This window comes from Zonotrichia leucophrys, chromosome 3 (assembly GCF_028769735.1).
Source record: "Zonotrichia leucophrys gambelii isolate GWCS_2022_RI chromosome 3, RI_Zleu_2.0, whole genome shotgun sequence".
NCBI lineage: Eukaryota > Metazoa > Chordata > Aves > Passeriformes > Passerellidae > Zonotrichia > Zonotrichia leucophrys.
This window is the reverse complement of record NC_088172.1, coordinates 94,090,920-94,109,792: the sequence shown is the minus strand read 5'-3', so window position 1 is coordinate 94,109,792 and position 18,873 is coordinate 94,090,920. Positions and strand designations below refer to the sequence as shown.

General features: G+C 40.9%; 1 protein-coding gene across 3 annotated transcripts in view; it reads left to right on the top strand.

The window, feature by feature from the left end:
* Nucleotides 1-18,873, top strand: part of FBXO11 (F-box protein 11) — a 70,786-nt gene that overhangs the window by 717 nt on the left and 51,196 nt on the right. The window contains exon 1 of one of the 3 annotated variants that reach the window (XM_064709355.1): nucleotides 5,362-5,551. The exons of the other annotated variants lie outside the window; for them this stretch is intronic. Coding sequence (XP_064565425.1) covers nucleotides 5,491-5,551 — 61 coding nt within the window. The 5' untranslated portion in view covers nucleotides 5,362-5,490. Of the gene's footprint in view, nucleotides 1-5,361; nucleotides 5,552-18,873 lie in introns of those variants that run through there. 3 annotated transcript variants of the gene reach the window in all.

The following is an 18,873-nucleotide window of genomic DNA, read 5'->3' as shown; positions in this document are numbered from 1 at the left end:
TCCCCGCGGGGAGCGGCGGGCCTGGCCCCGAGGGCCGCGGGGGGAGAGCGCCCGGGGGGCTGCGGGGCGGGGGGAGGCGATGGTGTCGGGCTGCTCTCGGCGGCACCTTCCCCGAAATGGTGTCCGGGGGCGGCGGCCCCGGGTCTGGCCGAGGCTCCTCGGGGCCGGGCCCGCTGCGCCGCGCCTGCTGCGCAGTTCGGGCTCCGGCTCCAGCGCCGGCGGGGGGGCCGCGGCCCATCGGCCATTGATCCCCCCCGGCCACGCCGCCCCCGCCGCCCCCGAGCGGAGCGGGGGCTCGGGCCGCCCGCAGCCCGGCCCTGCCCGGCCGGGGCCTAGCGAGAAAATGTTGACAATTGGGAGCTAGCGGGGAAAAGCACCATTGTGTGAGGGCATGAGGAAGCGGCGAGGTGGGATTGGCCCCTCCTGGAGTCCGGAGCGGGGTGCAGGGAGGGGCTCGGGGGTGGCGGCCCCTCGGGCCTGGTGCTGTCGCCCCAGCGGTGGCTCTGGGGGTGCCGCTGTGCCTGTGCTCCGAATGTGCAGGGCTGCTGGTGGCTGGGCTTTTTTTTTTTTTTTTTTTTTTTTTTTTTTCTGAAGGCGAGATGGGGGTGGGATTGGAGGAGACATTTTGCATGTCTTATCTGGTGGATTGGATTTTAATTTTTTATGCATTACCTGTCACAACTCCGGCATGATAAAGAAGACTGATCCGTGGTGCGGTCTTAGGTGTACAAATGCCTTTTTAAAATTAAAAAAAAAAAAAAGCTTCATTGTCAGCTGAATGTCTTTTGTTTGAATATCTAGGATATCGCATTGAGAACAAGGTGTTTCAACTACGGAGATGGGTCGCGAAAAATATTTTAGTGCATTTTCTGCAATCAGAACATTTTAAGTAAATGAAGTAAAGAAAATTTAATCTGAGGAAGTATTTTTAATTCTCCATTCCTCTCCCTGCCCTCCCTCCCCTTCCTTCCCCCGCCCCCCCTCGCACACATTGGTCAGAGCAAAGAATGTTACCCAGACCAGATTGCTGTGTATATAACCAGAGGATGTGATGTCTTATGCCCAATTATGGGTCTTGTGTAAACCTTCCAAAATCTTCAGTAATTATATGATTAAAATGACTTCTCTGGTATACTGACATTTAAAAGAAAAACAACAACACAGAAAATAAAGCAAAACAACAACAAAAAAAAGAACTTCCTCTCAAAGACATGCACTGAGGGTTTTCATCGTCGATGTTCCATATGCAGAATATAGGCATTTTTTCATCCCCATGGCTTGCTTTGCCTTTTAAACAGATGAAAATACAACTTATAAAAGGCATCCAGAATGGTGTGCTTATGGATTAAATGCAGTGATTATTCAGTTTTACGTTGGACTGTCACTGTTCATATGTTACTAATTTGCTAAAGATACAGGCAGAAACTTTCTCTATTAAAATGTGAGGCTGCAGTGTATTTGTATTTCTCTGACATTTCTGGAACTCTGGACTCACCTATTTTTTTTTTTCACATTGTTCTTCTGGTTCACATGGTTGACCACTCAGTGGTGATGAAATTATAACAAAATCAAATTCCATGGTTGTGGAAATTACCGTTCCATGTGGATCACTGCTAGCTTTTTCCTTGCATTTTTGAAGGTCAGTTGTGCTAGGTCTCACTTGGCTAAAAATGTATCAACAGCATGAAGGTTTTTTGTCATTAGTGTTCCATCTGCATTTGGGGGTGTCTCTAGTGCTGTTTCTGTTCTGTCTCAGGATTTGCAAGGTCTGATCCACCATATCTGGAAGGTAATTTCAGTTTTACCTGTGACTTTGATGGCTTTGTGCAAGGGCTATTGCAGTAAAGGCTGATGAATAATGCTACTAAATTAAAAGCCAATATGCTGGGGTTAGACTATACCATGCAAATCAGTGTTGACTTTTTTCACCTTTATTCCCAGACAATGTAGGTCATCCTAAAAAAGGCTGTACAAAAGAATCAGTATAAATTATTAGGAAAGGGTTTCTATTGAACTCAGATTTAAATTTGTTAATAAAACCCTCTTACTGGATACTGTGAGTGCAGCTGTGACTGAACAAAAATTATTTTTTGTTACTGTTGATGTCTTTCCTCCTTCATATTACAGCTCTGTGCTTATAGGCACAGATATCATGGGACAGAGTTGATAATACAGCTCACAGTTAATCTTTGGAACTTCTTGTTTCATATCATTAAATTGCTTAGTAAAACATGTACTAGGTCTTGAGCTTTATTTATTATTTAATGCTGCGTAAGTAGACAGTGTTTTACAACTGAGTAACAGCTGTTACATGTTCACTGGGTTAAAATCAAGTTATGATGCCTATTGTTAATAAATAGACCACTGAGAAAAAATACTTTTCTAAAAATCCTTCCTCAAAGGCTCCTTATAAGAATTTAAAAATCATACAAAGCTGTTCTTTATACTGAAGTAATTTTCATTTTAAGTGTGTAGTAGGAACAAATCTAATGAATATATAACCATGCTATCTATAATATACATTGATGAACAATACCTGTGTCCCTGTGTTCTGATTAGTGGGGAAGGGAGATCATAAATGATTGCAGATAAAACTGTTTTCTCCCCCAGACTCCCTGTGTTGTTCAGCCAAGATAAGATGTCATCAGGATACACTTCCCAAGATGTTTTGCCTTATGCTCTGCTGTTCACACCTCCCTCCATCTAAGTTAGCCACTCTGGCTGCACCGTGCCACTTGTGTTCTGCCTTCTCCCTCCTGATCTCTCCTCAGTCACCAGTGGGGTTACCAGTGCTTTATTCTGTGGTTTTGCTATTCTGCATGAATGATATAGAATAGATGTGCCCTTTTATTTTCTTTAGGACAAAGGTCTACCCAAAAGGAAATCTGGGCTCGGTAATGTTTATGATTAAATATTCCCATGTTTGCTTATAGTGCTGTTTTTTTCTTCCTTGATTGCATAGGTTTGGCTAGTATTGCTAGGAAGAAGACAAGGTTATACAGTTATTTTAAAAGACCAAAAAATCTTGTCCAGAATGCAGCTGAAATTGTCAACCTCAGAGCTATCATATGAATATTTTTTTCTTGTTTCTGTTCTTCTCAAAATAATAACTCCATTAGTGCATATGTGCCTGTGTAAAAGCAGCACATCATTGGCTGCAGTACTAATGAGGTTCTGAGCTGCATGTCCAGAATTAAGTGCTCTTAGGCTGGGCTCCTGTGTGCTGATAAGTCCCCAGCTGCATCTGCCACGGTGCTGCTGTTCCTGCTGCTGTCCATGTGACACGGCAGGGGCTGGCTCCGAGCTGCCTGCACCAAATGCTAACTGCCTTTTTTTTTCCCAGGTTGATTTTTGGCACGAGTGCTGCTGCAAGGGAAGGGATAACACTGAACGCCTGTGGGTGTGGTGGGACTGTGGCAGCTCCATTTTAGATTGGGTTAAGCTGGGTCAATACTTTTGGAGCTGAGGCGAATTTAATACGTGCGTGCTGTAAACCTACCTTGCAAGTTTGCTTCCCCTCCTAGCCCCAATCTATTTTCCAGTAAAAACAAGATGGATACACCCATACAGTCTGTGTGTCACACTGCAACTTCTGAACTTGTTAGCTCATTTAAACCAAAGTTGACAAAGGGGTGTGAAGTTAAGTTTTGTGGCTGGGCAGAGGACGAAGACAATGAGGGAAAGACATTTATAACTCACCCTCTTCTACCCATGCCAAGAAGCAGCAACCAGCTGGCCTGTCAGCACACAAGGTAATTGAATTAGTCATTTGTCTTATAGGGGACACAAGGGCTTGACGGACTGGGAAAAAGAGTGGGTCAGGCTGTGTAAAACAGACATGTAGAAACTAAACTCCAGTAGAGTTCTTGCTCACAACGTTTGAATTTTGTAATATTGAGATAAATATCTTAGGAAAGGTAAGGAGTCTTTATTTGGCTCTGTTTCAAGTGTGTGTGTGAAAGCACGTGCATTATTATATATGGGGTTTTTTTTAGTATGTGCTAAAGGCTTATTTGGTGAGTTCAGGGCAGTAACAGTAACTGAATTAAATTATTCTTACTCTGAAGCAAGTGCACAGACTTGCATCAAAGCATCTAAATGGGTTTCAGTTTTTGTAGGGTCATCCCTTAGGGCAAGAAGTCAAATCAGGCATCAGTTGCTCCACATGGAAAGAAATCTAGTTAAGGCTTTTCTCTTATTTCTTGAAAGTGAGTCATGGGCTGGGAAAAGATATGGAAATAAAATTCTTGGTTTTGCAATGAAAAGTTTCCAAAGTCTACCTTACAGATAAAAGTTTGGAGTCTATAAACTTGGTTCTTCAAGTACAATTTCTGTTTCCCAAAGCCTCATTCTGCATTAGGAGTACAAAGGGTATCCTTGCACCTTTGTTGTCCTTCATATAGGACCAGTGCCTAAACCTATGCTAAAGCTTTCTATTTCAATTGGAGAGATCAAAATCAAGTGTATTTGTTCTTGGCATACACAGTAGTGTTCATTGCCTATAGTCATGGTATATTTTAGTCAATCTATTAACATTAACATCAGTTATAGTTTCCCAGAAATACCAAATCTTTTTTTACTTTCTGTGTGACAAAAACTTGGAGCCCAGTGGTTTAAGAGATAATGAAGCCTCCTCCATGGGTCTATTTTATATCTTTGTGCTTTGGGGGAAGGTTTTGCTCTGTGCCCCCTCCTTGCTCTGGTGCTTCCTGGGACAATCACAGCTACAGAGTAGACCAAAGCTTGCAGCGTACGTCAGGCTTTTACTGCAGGTGTGCAGGCATGAAGCATCTCATTTGTTGAACATAAATAAACATTCTGTGCACTGGCTGTGGGGCTTTGATGTATATGCATGGAAGTGGAGCCCTAGGAAGGCTGTGTCAGGCCAGCAGCTGCCTGGGAGGGTCAGGCTGGCAGCCTGCTTCCATGGCAGCTCCCTCAGCAGCGTGTGAGCCCCGTGTGCCTCAGCAGTGCTGAGTGTGCAGAGCCACTGCTGGGCTGGGTGTTTGCTCAGCACACTGAGCACACACACACATACATACACACACACATACACACACATACATACACACACACATACACACACACACATACATACACACACACACACATACATACACACACACACACACACATACACACACACACACACACATACACACACACACACACACACACACACACACACACACACACACAGGGACATCCCAGGGCTGCCACTGCAGCCAGGACAGCTGTGGCCCACACTCACTCTCTTCTGGGTCCCTGGCTAATTGGAAGGGGGATGCACCAGGTGCGTTGTTAACGTGCATCACCTGTGGCAACACTTAAACTTCCTCTTGCAGGCCTTGCCTCGAAACTCTTTGGTCTGCTAGGAAGAGGAGGTAGTGTGCTTCTGTAAGGTTTCTAAATTGATTAGTGATTAAAGGTATTTAGTCTTACACATTACAACAGATGCAATAGGAAAATTAACCCAGAGCTGCACAACATATGGATAAAAAAAGAAGCAGAGGTGAACTGACTGAACTAACAGGAATTGAGAAAATGGAAGGTTTGTCAGTTGAATTTGTCATTGCCTAATCTTTTCTTGGTTTCGGATTATTAGGTATTTCTTTCTGTTTCTTACTTGTGTGATGTTTCTGCTTTCAGCACTTGGATTGGGAGGGGAGTAAAACTTGGTGATTCTTGCTCATGATACTAAGCTGTAGTATCTGAATATAATCTAGCTTTTAGTCAGAGTCCTGCAGTTCTTGTGAAATGGGGACCAAGGAGGGGGAAGGGAAAGAGAGCAAATTAAAAGCATGCAGTGAAATTACAGAGTATCAAAATTCTGCTTTTGTAGTATATTACTGCTTTTAAATTTTTGTAGAAGAAAAGAATGAGTTCTAGATGTGGGTTCCTAAGTAAAGAAGATGCTCTAGAGGCATCCTCTGTTATGTGCCTTGTACTTCCTGTTAGCAAGTTTAATTAACTTTTCTTGAGATGATTAAAATATATGAATCTGAAATCCTTCATAAAAGATAGCCTGAATAGTAGTCATTGTGTTTCCTCTCAATAACAGTTTTCCTGATTATAAAAATCAGGAAATTCCCCGTTCTTAAAATTATTATTCATTTGTGGGTAGAAGCTAGGCTAAACAGGCAATGAGCACTTATAAAACCTGGAGTTCTTTCAGTAGGCTTTTGGGGACTATTTTTTTGCTCTCCTCTGAGAGACTTCCTTTTCTTGCATTTTTCCAAGAGAGCTAAGTAATTGTAGAGCTGTTTGTTAGAGAAAGAGGTTGTCCTGGTTCTCCTGCTTCTAACTTGATGCTCAGCCTTTGCCTTGCATTGTCACCCTTAGCTCCCTGAACCATATCACCACAGAAACCAAGCCTCCAAAACACTGGGAGTAGTTCCCTGCTGCTTTGGCTGTTGGAGCTCTCTCCCTGCAGGGCTGGGTGAGTCAGAGACCTGCCCATCAGTGGCACTGGCCCTTGCCCTCCCAGGTCACCCCTAGATCAGCTTGGCTGTGCCTGCCCCGGTGCCTGGTGCCAGTGCTGTGTGTTTGAGAGGAGCTGTGCAGTGCTGCTGGGGCTCTGTGCTGTGGGACATACAATGAAACCTTCTGTTCGTTGTAACAGAAACCTGCAGTTTCCATTCCGTTGCCAGGTTTGTCAGGTCCCTCTGATGTCTTGTATGTGAGAGTTCAGGCACTGCTTTGTTCTGGGAGCTCACACTGCTGCATAGTTGAGCTCTGCCTGGAAACCTTGTCACTCAGGCTCCTGGGTTTGTTTCTGTTGAGTGCTGTACCTTGACTCTATGTAGGTTGTTCCACAGAAGCCTGTGGAGATACGCTTCCCATACATACCGGATATCTCTGGTATTCCTGTATCAAAATAATAGTGGTGTTTATCTTCTTGCACAACCAGTTCTGTGTTCCAAAAATCTGATTCAGCTGTACCATGTGAGTGCCAGTCTAGTGCTGGTAGAGCCTTTAGAGCTTTCCCTCACTTTTTCTGTGCTGATTTCCTGCATTGAGCTTGGTAGGTAAACACAGCAGAGAGAGATGAGCACTCCTGAGAATGAGATTGGAAAACAAAAGCTTGGGTTTTATCCTACTTTGAATTGCCATTACATGGTAACAAGGCCAAATCAACAACTGTACTTGAAATTCCTATACTTACTTTAAATAACCACTGTCCACACCAGCAGAAGAGCTGAATTTGCAGTCTCATGGTCATCATACTGTGTGTATGGTTTTATACTGAAGGGCTGGTTAGCATTAATAGGTCATGTTACAGTAACTGTTTCCTTTTGGTAATCCCAGTTTGTAGTATTTGGAAACAGCCTGTTTACCTTAAGGGGTCTCATCTGTGGGTTCTCTCCCGTTGCTTGTTTTCAGGTTATGCATCCAGAAGCAAAGGTTCCAGGGTTTAGTGTCTTGCTTTCTGAATAGGGGTGAGCTGTAGCTCTACAGCAGGTCTACATTTCAAGCTATCTTTGTGTTTGGACAGGTTATTGTAGGATGACAGGTTACCATGTGTCAGCTGATCTGGGGTGTCTGATTCACAGTAATTGTTCATGTGTATGCTCTTAGCCTGTGGCAAATGGAAGGTAATTTGAGTTAGCTTGACCCTCTTTCATTATGCTCTTGCAAGGCACTCCCTTCTCCATGTGGATTGTTAGATCTGCTGAAGAGCCTTGGCTAAAACAATAATGCAGTTTCTGTCTCTCAGATAGTTTAGCTGTAGAACAGCAGGATGAGGACTTCACCAATTTCCTGTGTTGTTGTGGTTTTGAGGCCATACCTTGCTGAAGAAATAAATACTACAAAGATGCTATCCTGAAAACCAGTCAGATGTTGCAATTTCCAGGTGTCTTCCTTTAGCAGAACACACAAAGCTTTATTATTGCATTTATAAACATATAAAACAAGTTGTTTATTTCACAGTATCTTGGTATACTTCTTGTTTTTGAAGAAGTACGTTTTACCTTGATTTCTCTCAGATGATGCTTGGTAATTGAAATAATTCTAACACTGCAGTAACAATTTTCAATGTTCTCATTCAAAGCCTATTGAAATCCCAGCTAACTGAAAAATTCCCATTTGCTTCAAATGGCACTTAAATTTGATCTGAAATGACATGAAAGGTAAAACAATTGATTTTCTTTTTAGTGCCTAGTTCTTATTTGAAATTTGATTTTGCAACAGCAAATCCAGTCCAGTCTGCTTCATCAATAATTGTTAAAAATCTAAAATACTACTTAACTGTTTATGGGAAAATATTTTTCCGTAGTGTGGTACTGCCATCCTCTCCTGCTGCCTTAGTGAATTCTTAAGGCTCCCAGAGAAACTCAGAACTGTCTCTTGAATCTATTCCATTTCCTCTTCTTACACAGATTAATCTCTTTACTTAATTACTGCATTACTGGTCCTGTGTGTATATAAAGTATCCTTCCTATTTTTTCTTTCTTATTTGGTCAATAAATGTTTTTTCTAGGAGATAATTGGGTAAAATTTACAGTTCCCAAGCTTCTTGTACTTGGAAAAGTCCGAGGAAATGTGTAAATTTCTTCTTTAATTGGAATTTGAGACGTAAGCCTTGGTGCAGACTTGTTGTAGTCCTGTGAGAAATAAATAGTTGGGGAGTATATCAACATACTTTTAGAAAGTTAAGTTTGTCAGCATACCTTTACAAAGAACATTATGCTGCAGAAGCATGGGAAAACTTCAGATTTTAGTCATTGTTTCTGTGAGCTGAGGACAGAATTGAATGCTTTGTCTAAATAAGCCTTTCCTGACAATTGGGAAAGCAGGAGCCCAGAAAGGTGACCCAAATGCTGTTGGGTCATCAATGTAAATTGTGTGTAGTGGCTGCTCAAATTAATGTTTACCATTTCCTTCAGTTGTTGCTGTCTTGACAAGGACTACAGCCCTTAGATGGTTGTTACATTAATCCTTGTCAAGGTGTGATGCCTCACCTTTCTCTGCAGGTGGTAGGATCTGTGACCATGTCCTTGGACATTCATCCACAGTCTTTGAAGAGCAGTTATTCAAAATAAACCAATTACTCTGAAGTCTTGTTTGCTCTCCTTGGGCCTGTGTGGGCTGCAGCTGTCCAAGGTGAGACCATGGGTAGGACAGGAGACAGCTGAGCTCCATCTGTTATGACCTTGGAAGAGCAAAGGTCCAGGGCAATTGCCATGTATGAGAGTGCAGAGTGGTTTTACATCCCAGAACAACTGCTTTTCATAGAACTGCACACTGGTTTGGGTTGGAAGAGACCTTAAAAATCATCTCATTTCAATTTCTAATTTCCCTCTTGTGTTAAGATCCATTTGCAGCTTCCTCTGGTTCCGTTTTTAAGCGTCCCTAAAGCTCTACAATAATTGAGCCTCTAAGGTGCGTGCCTTGGATTGCTGTTGAGAGAACCTCCTTCAGCACAAGAGTTGTTTGGCCAGCCTGGCATCAGTGGGAGGAGAGGGGATCAGTGCTTTGGGCTACTGTTGCTGTCAGGATGACTGGAAGAGGAATGGGTGTGATTGTGATAATGGGTGATACCTGAGCAACTTCAAGTGGCTTTTGATAACAAGTTTAAAACCTTTCCTATCTTGCCAAATATCTTCTCATTGGTCAGCAGCTTGTGATCAATAATCTGCTGATACACTTGACAGTATCAGTATGGTTGTTGGTCATTGTCAAATTTTACCTTGGTTTGAAAGGTTTCAGTAACTGAAAAAGGCATATCCCAGAAGGTTCAGTGGGTGTCTGTCTAATGAAGCTCAGTTCTGAAGAGCAGTTCATCACAGTACTTGTCAGTGTGATGCTGGATCTCCCATTTTGTCTAAATAACGCTTGAACATCTGACCTTGTTAACTTTAAACAGGAAATAATGTTTACTAACAGCCCTATCCCTCTAAAACTGTTTTTTAAATGTCAGAAAAGAAAGAGGAGGTGAAATTATTTTGATTTTTTCGGTTACAGACAACCTAAATTTAATATGTAAGTTTAACAGAAAATGTATTGATCATACTAACATTGAGACCTGTAAGTCTGTAAAAATGTGGGGGAAAGAGACAACAGAAAATCAGTTTCAAACAAATTTTTATTTTAAAATTTCAGTCTCAATAGTATGTGGTGTTCCAGTTCAAGATCAATTTTCATTAATTCATTTCAAAAATGAATTAATTTTTCAGCCTGTATTTTTCTGGATAACTTTTTTTAGAGTTTTCTCTCTGCTGTGGGTTGCTCGTATGCTGATTAATATAGTGGAAGTTAAAAATAGGTAGTGTGTGGAAAAAGCATGATTTTTAACTCCTCTTTTTCAAAGGCCTGCCAAACAATGCCTGTTATCCATTGGTGCTGAGAGTGGATTTATTGCCATGTTCTTGGGTAAATCCCAGCAGACTGAGTGCCTAGTTTTTCATTCATTTCAGTATCAGAGAGTGCAAGAAGCTGCCAGTATATTTTTGTGTGTAAGATCTAGAAATGTTGCACAATTGTGTGGCATCGAGAACGTTACCTGAATCATAGTGAGTTGGGCACAGTGATTTTTCAGACTAAATACACTTCAGTTGTTATCCTAATGTTTCTTTCCTATCAGCAGCCTTGGCCCTGAGCATTCCTCTGGGCTACCACTGTTAGCAAACAGGTAGTCTGGTGAATTTGTGCTGTAGTGGCTGTGAAAGGCAGAAATTTTCAACTCTTTGTCAGTTGCATGGTAGAAATAATTACCACTTTCATAATGAGCAAATTTTAAATAGTAAAACAGACAATTTCTTATTATCTTTATGATGTTTTTCTGTAGATGTAGTCAGTAAAATTATGTATATATACTGAGTATTAAACGTTAACCAAGATATATTTCTTGTAACATGTGTAGGGTCCTGTTGGCAGAAAGATTGTTTTGCATTGATATAAATGCTGAGTGCATTATGGTGGCTGGGGTAACTGCTTGAGCCTTTTTAAGATTTCCTTAAGATTTCTGGGCCATATTTTGTCTTTTCCCCAAATTTCAAAGTACTACAGAAATGGCCAAGTACATTACAGAAAATGAATTTTAATTTGTCTAGCTTTTGAAATCTCTGTATGGTTTGAGAAAGGGCAAAGGCATCAGAAGAGCAGAGTTTAAGAATGTGTTATCCTGCTTGTGTTGAATTTTTTTCTCAGTTAAAAACAAAAAACAACCTGCTCTTTTTTTAGTAAAACAGATAAGTGATATATTTCCTCCCAAGCCTTGCCTCTTCCTCCCCTCTGTCAGGTACTTTTCACGATATATATGGAGACAATTCATAAGTATCCCATTCTGCAAACCCAGCTGGCAAAAGTCTCCCCATCTAGATAAAATTTCTTAGAGACAATCACTGTAGTAGACTTAATGACCTTAAGAGTTTAAATTAAATAAGAATTTCTTTTAAGAGTGGATTTGCTTGCATGTGTGCATATTTAATTTTTAAAGTGAGAGGAAAAAATCAGTAGTTCTTTGTTTCCTCTTTTAGTATTTCTAGTAACAGCCCTGCAGTGGGTGGAGTAAGACTAATGAGCAGTTTCTAGTCCAGAAGGTTCCTGACTTACTGATCTTTTCACAGAAATCCTTACTCTTGTATATGCTCAGAGTTTACTTGGGAAAGAGCTGTTCAAGCATTCAGTGATGTAAAAAGAATACTAATCAGCGCACTCAACTTGAATCCTTCCCTTCTGCCTGAAGGTCTTGTGTTGGAATTGCAATAAACATGGGGAAATATCTGTTATTCTGCCACTAGTGATTGCCTAGAGTAATTTCAGCTGCTGGTAAAGGATCCCCTTTGTTTTACTAATTTGGGTATTTGTATTGCAGAGCTTGTGTGTGTTGCAGGCCTTCAGTGGAGTCTGTGCTGTCATTGCACACCTGGGATGTTGTGATGTGCCATTGTTCTGACATCAGCACTGGGAAACGAAAGCATGAGGAAATGGCAGAGCTTGCCCAAAGTCACCAAGGAAGTCTGTAGGCACAGTTTCACTGATATTTTAAGCAGTGTGATTGCAAATGGCTACCAGAAGGGATTTTCTCAGTGATTTGCTTCTTCCTTCCTTTGTTTTAATGACTGTGTACCTGTACAATCACTCCCACTGTGTGTGGGAGCTGGTGGGAAAAGGTCTGCACCCTCCTTTCTGGCAGTATTATACACTCAAATTGTTTTGTCTTTATCATGGAACCACATCTGTGGCAAAGCACACAATTGAATGTGATGTCCTTGGGTTCCTGTGGTTGGTACTCCAGTTGTGAACCATGTTGGTGTCTCTTAGTACAATACCTGTTTTCTTTCTGGACTTTTGTTAGTGCTCATCTTGTCCCATGCTAAAATCTGGATGGGTGTGCTGGGAGTTGTTGCTCTCAGTTGCCCTTTGTCCAGTGCTCCCAGCTGATCCTTGTTCAAGGCAGGGATCACTGAATGGCTCAGGATATGGCTGTGGTGGTGCTTTAATCTGTCAGGGCAGCATATGAAGGTAAAGGAGAGTTGCAGTTGGTTGGTTTAATTATGCTGGGCTGAAAACTGGAGCTGCTCTTGCAGTGCCACGTGAGCTGTGTGGCCATCTGTCATTGGGGCACCAACTTACATTCTAAGGGGCAGCTGGCAGGGGTGAGGCTTGCTTTGCCTGGCAGACTTTTTTTTTTCTTTATTTGCCAGTGTGTGTCAGTCAAAGCCCTTATTTGTGGGTAAGGCAGAGAGTAAGGCTTGTTTTAACTGTTTGTGCAATTAACTTTAAAAAAATCCCAAGAGGAACAGTGGGCATTTCCGTGAGAATAAATAATGTTCTTATTACTTGCATTCTGTGTCCTTATAGACTCTTTTTTGTGCTTTTGAGATACAGCATTGTGACAGTTGTGAAGCCATAGGTGTGCCTGTGGGTGCACTGAACCATATGGATGGCACAAGAAAATGACACATTTGTACTAAAATGCAGTGTGACATTGGGAAAGCACAAATACCAAAGGAAGTGCACTGAGAGATGACCTACAGCTCGTGGAAGATTTAAACTCTGAGATTTTGCTCTGGTTCTTCAGAAACTTCAGCATAGGCTTCTGAATAGACATGTGGGAACTCCTAATGGTATTGATCATATTGGCACATTGCTGTGACAGAAAGAGAAAAAAACACTGATAACATTTTATCTGAGGAAAACTATGTGAGTTTATAAAAGGTAATGGTTGGGAAAACAAGTAGTTGGAGAAAACACTGCAGTTGGTAGTCAAACAGTATATGGCTTTTAATTTGAAAAGCTTTGAATATTTTTATCAGAAAGGGAAGTACTGCTCCCTCTCTTTTTGTTTGGTGGTTAGCTCTTTTGTTTTTTCAAGACTAGGCATGAGTTAATGGTTTAGTGGTTCTGGAAACTCTTAGCAAGTTCAGCATGTACCTTGGCTTTACCTGCTGTAACTTGGTCATGCCTTCAGCCCTCTGATGTGCTGGGGGGAGAGGCTAGGAAGCAACAGAATTTAAATAATGGATTCCTGGTACTCAGAGGTAATCTGGACTGCTACAGATTTGTTCTGCTCCAACTTGAACCTGCTACTGGCTGCTCTGAAAGGACCTTCATAAAAATGGGACCTGGCATATGGGTGCTCTATCCACTTCTGTCCACTTCTCCATCCATTTGGCCAGAGATTTTTAAAGGGAATATGTGCAACATGCATTGCTCTGGTATGAATCCATAGTTTGGTCTCAGAATCTGTCAGTGTTGATTGTGCCTTTCTCAATCATGTCTAGGAGTAAATGGTAGGGCTTCCAGGCTGTTAGGGTTGAAGTTTTATGAATGTGCAATAGAACATGTCTGAGACATCCCCTCATTGCTACATGTAGCTCAGAGAACAGTCTGGAATTTAAATTTTCCTTATATCTGTCCTATTAAATTATGGTGTTTGCTAGAGGAAAGCAATTTTTTTTCTCGTACATGTGGTGGAAACATTTGACTTTAATAATTGCCTCAGATTTGCAGGAAATTATATTTAGTTCTGTGTACTTTTCAAAGTTGATTTAAAAAATAAAGCTGTAATGACTTGGAATAAAATGTTACAACTGTCCAGAAAGGGCACTGACAAAATATTGTACTCATTTGTACTGGCAAAATGAAGTTCAGTGACACTTTTACGATTACTCCCAGTGTAATTATTTCTGATAAGGAACTTGACTGATACTGTCTGTGTTTTGAGATGTTCAAGCCCATGACTTATTTGCCTTGCTTTTGATCTTTCCTTGGGCACCATTCTCCCCAGTAGGAGCACACCAGAGACAACTTCATGTAGGAACCTCCTGTCTGAGCCTGTCCCATTGCAGGGAGGACTCCTGCTATATTAGTATTTTTTTAGTGTTTTTAACTTGTGTTTTAATGCATACATGCCTCCAGTATCATTTGTGACTGAGTGGGGAGGAATGTGGTGGTGGGACCTGGTCCCTCCTTTAAATCTCAAGTCTGTTCTATGTTGGGAAACCAGAGGTCTTCTGTGTTTACAGTGTGCCAAGTTGGCAATAAGGTTTGGCTCTATAAAAAAAAGGAAAATTAATTTTGAACTGCTCTGTAGTGAAGATAATTGCACCTCTGTATTTGTCCACTAAGGGCACAAAACAGATCTTTTTGCTGCTTGTGTTGTTGACAGTTTTATTCCTGTGTTTGTTCTAGAAGTTTTCACTTCATAAGATTTTCTTCCCAACACTGTCATAGCTGAAGGTTTTCAGGACTTCAGCCACAGTTGATAACTTTTCATTAAGGGAAATCTTTCCTTTTCCATTTGTTTCCTGAAGAACATAAAATATTAAAATAAGGGTTTACTTTTGGCTTAAAATCTAAGCGAAAATAGCCAAACTGGATTTTGATTTTGAGATGCACATGACTTCTTTTATTGTTCTTCTTAAATTTGAAGGCTTGGGTTCTCAAGTGTGAAATGTTATTAACAGATTTTTCAGAACCTGTTATTTCATAGCTTTTTACTTTGTTCCCAGGGACATTTTCTGCCTAATAGATGGCATTATGTATAGCAGAGATGGTTCTTGCCCTTGGAATGCAGAAGACTCATCTGCTGTGAAAGATGGTTTTAGTCTTTCCACCTAAGTGCTGCTCTTAAAGTCTTGTTAGCATAATACTGATTTTGTGTCCTTAATTACATGCATTCAGCAGTTTACTGCCTGGTAACAAATCTAGCCTGAGCTCTAAATATGACTTTTACTCTCTCAGCCTAGGTTGTTATAAATGTTTAATATTTTTTCATTCTGATAACTGCATTTGACTAGTGCACTTGATCAGAAAGTATCTAATTTGCTATTTCTGTGCACTGTATTTCTACCAGGGCTCAATCTGGTCCTGCACAACTTACTCCTCTGTATATTTAATTAAAGGAACAGGTTTATGTTGCTTATAGGAGCCACCAGCCTCTTGCCTGGAGGCATTGCCTGGAGCTGCTTGTGGACTGTTCTCCTGGAGAGTGCCTCTGTTTTTTGAGGAGTTTGGATTGCTAGATTGCCCATGTCAGTGAAGGTAAAAGTTCTCAGAAGCAGCACTTCTTCCTACCAAAATACTGGTTTGTGAAGCTGTGAACAAAACCTCAGTAATCAACTGAACCTCAGAAAGTGAACCCAACCCACCATATTTACAGCATCTGGATGTAGGATGGATGATGGTATATTTGCAGGAAAATACATAATGCAGTATTTTAAAGAATCATTCTTAAAACACATACTTTGTGTAAAACAATCATAAAATTACATGTGAACGAATTATTTAAATAAATACAGTACCATTTTTTGTATAAGTTTATTCATTCAACCTATAGAGTATGAACAGTTTGTTTGTTAAATTAGCCATAGTTTGAGAATAAACATGTCAAAAATTCAATCTGACAGTTGCTTAGAATACATCTTAAGACAATTTTTTTAGCTATGTTGAGCATGAATATAACAAAGATGACTAATACTCCATGGGCTCAACCAAAATACAAGGGGAACATGGCAAAGCTCAATGCACTTATAAACTGTCTTTGATATATATTAGAATGTGGAGAATACCCCAGTTTTGCCTCTAGAACAGAGATGTAAGAATGCTGTACTTGATGCAGTGTAATTAATATTTGACAAGTATTGTATGTTTTAGTTCAGTGAGGGAAAATACCCATTTATTTAGTAGGCTGGATTCAACTGTGTTCATGACCCTTGTGGCATACTTGAAGTTGAGTGCACAAAATATATTTCACTTGCTAGAAATGTTTTGAATGCTCCTGATTTAAGAACAACTCACAAAGGATTCTTTTCTTTTGAGTCTCTAGTGATGCTGGATCTGCTTGTGTCTGTGCTGGCACTTCAAATCTGACAGACTACATAAATGTAGTTGTGTAATGGGGGGCTTTTTGTGCTTGCAAATGGACAGGGTCTTGCACATTCTACATGTGTAGGATTTGAAACTCACTGTGATTTGTTGTTCTGAGTTTGTATCTATGGTCTTGCTGTCCCATGGTAGGTGTTGGTCTGTGGAGAAGGTGGATGTGGAGTGGCTGTATAAAGACAGGATCATCAGCCTGTAGATGCTTTGCATGCAAGGTTTTCCTCTAGGAACACTTAGACACTTCAGAGGCTCTCTTCAAGGTAAAGATGCTAGGTAGTCAATAAAAAACCTCTTGTGTTTAGAAGTGATGTTTAGTACTAGATTGGTGCTGAGTTGTTGGCATTGACCTGAGTTCCCTGAAGCACTGCAGTTCTCCAGGATTAAATTATACAGGAAATGTGAAAAGACAGGAGCAGAATGAAGTGATTCTGATGCTTGATTCTTCTAAGAATTTAAGGTTGGTTCTTATTTTGTTTTTAATTAGCTAGCATATGTATGCAGACATGTGTAGCTCTTGGTATGTGATAAGAATCTTGAACTTTGCCTCCACCAAAGACAGGACCTCTTGTGAGTCCTTTGAGAGTCTGAGATATAAAGTGGAATATCTTTTTCTGGAAATATTTTTCTACATGTGGCAAATGAGAGGCATCTGTTAAGGGAAGGTCATCTCTACAGTGGTGCCTCAGCTTTGTTTACTTGTTGATTTCTGGTTATAACTGGACATTCCAACTGCCATAGTATTTTCTCAGAATATCACTGTAGATAGTGCAGTGCATCCATCCATGAGTGTCTATTGTCTATCATATGGAAGTAAAAATTATTTCCACCATAGTTCAGTCACTGGCCTGTTTCTCATCTTGTGCCAGTATCAGAAATGCACACAGCACTGGCATGAAATAATTCACTGACTGTTAAGTGCTACACTTCAAAGATAGCAGCCTGATTTGATGTCAGCCCTCATAGTTTTTCAACCATGGTTTGACTGATGCACCAAAATTTCTTTGTGTTCCTTACTTGTTAGTCATCAGTGGTGGCATATGCTCTGACATCTAAAGAAAAAAATATTGTCAAGCAGCTCCTGTGCAGTGACAGGATTCTTCAAGGTGTATTTTTCTGTTACCTGCCTTCTAGCTGTGCTGGCTGCAAGCTTTTGGATTCACAGGGTTTGGATAATGCCCACTTCTCCAGCCCTTAGCTGGGAGTATAGAATCCATGAGATGTGTGTTTTCTTCCCCAGTTTAACTGCTGCCCAAAGCCCTTTTGGGAGTGGTGTTTCAGAAGCACAGGAGGGCATTGAGATGGTTTTGGTAGCTTTGGGTTGGAGGGAGGAGGTGGCTGCTCTATGAAAATTTCAGTTGCACAGTAATGAGTGTGACTGTGTAGTTGTCCGGTTCAGTAAAGAAAAATGTGGGATAAGTGTGATTAATGGAATTAAGGACTTTTGGTACTGAGTTGATCTCCTCCTAAGTGCTAACACAAGGTAAAGTAATTCAGATCAAACATTGGAAAGTGGTTCACTAGATTCTCCTTTATTTTCACAGTAATTTTCAGTAATATTTAAATTCAAATGAGTTCATGGAAAATATTTTTCTACCCTTGCTTTACAGTAGTGATGTCTGAAAGAGCAGCAGGTGAAAGAATATGAGCAGCAATGTCTTTTAAATCCTCCCCACCTACTTTTAAAGATGTTAATCCTTTAACTCATGAATCAGGCAGAGCATGCCAAAATGGCAGCAGCCAGCTCTGGTTTGGCTCCAGCAGTTCCAAGCAAGTGTGTGAGTGCTGAGTTCCTTAACAATGTGCCATCATCTCATCCCAGATTATCAATTAGGAGAAGGAATGGCTGCAAGCAAACCAGCAGGGAAAGAGCTGTGAGTGTTGTTCATGTAACCCCAAAGCACTGCACAGCCAACACATCAGTCTAAGCCCGTGTGAAAACAAACTCACTGTGCCTGTATTGCCTTACTTTCTCCTGTTCTGGCCTTGCTTGCAGCTGTGTCCATGAGCTCTTCAGGGTACGTTTGAGTTTTTCCCCTCTGCTCTAAGTGTTTGAAGTGACTGACTTGGCTGAGTCTCCAGGTGCTCCTGTGCATTAATAACAGTGGAACAATTGAGTAGTTTGCAGGTGTGTCAGATTGGTAAATTCAGAACAGGTGAAACTGTGACAGGATGATTTGATGAAGGAAGCTGAAACTGAGGTGATGATTACAAAGACTGACAGAAAATAGGGCCTGGAAAATAAATTCAATTTGCTGATGTTATATAACCATCTTAGTGCAGCCTGTAGATTCATTAGTTTGGGAACATACTTTGTAAGGGAGAGTGATTGTGTGTGGCTTTGCTTTTAGCAAATTGACAGTAATTTAGAGTGAAGGTGTAGGAGGTAGAATATATTAATACTCTGACTTTCTAGCTGGTGTGATCTTGTCTAGCAGGTGAGTTTTTCAGCGTGTTCAGCCAGCATGTGTTCTAGCATACTTCAATTTACAGCTGCAAAGGTCCTTGAAACCTTGAATTGGCACAGTAGCACTTGTTGAGTTT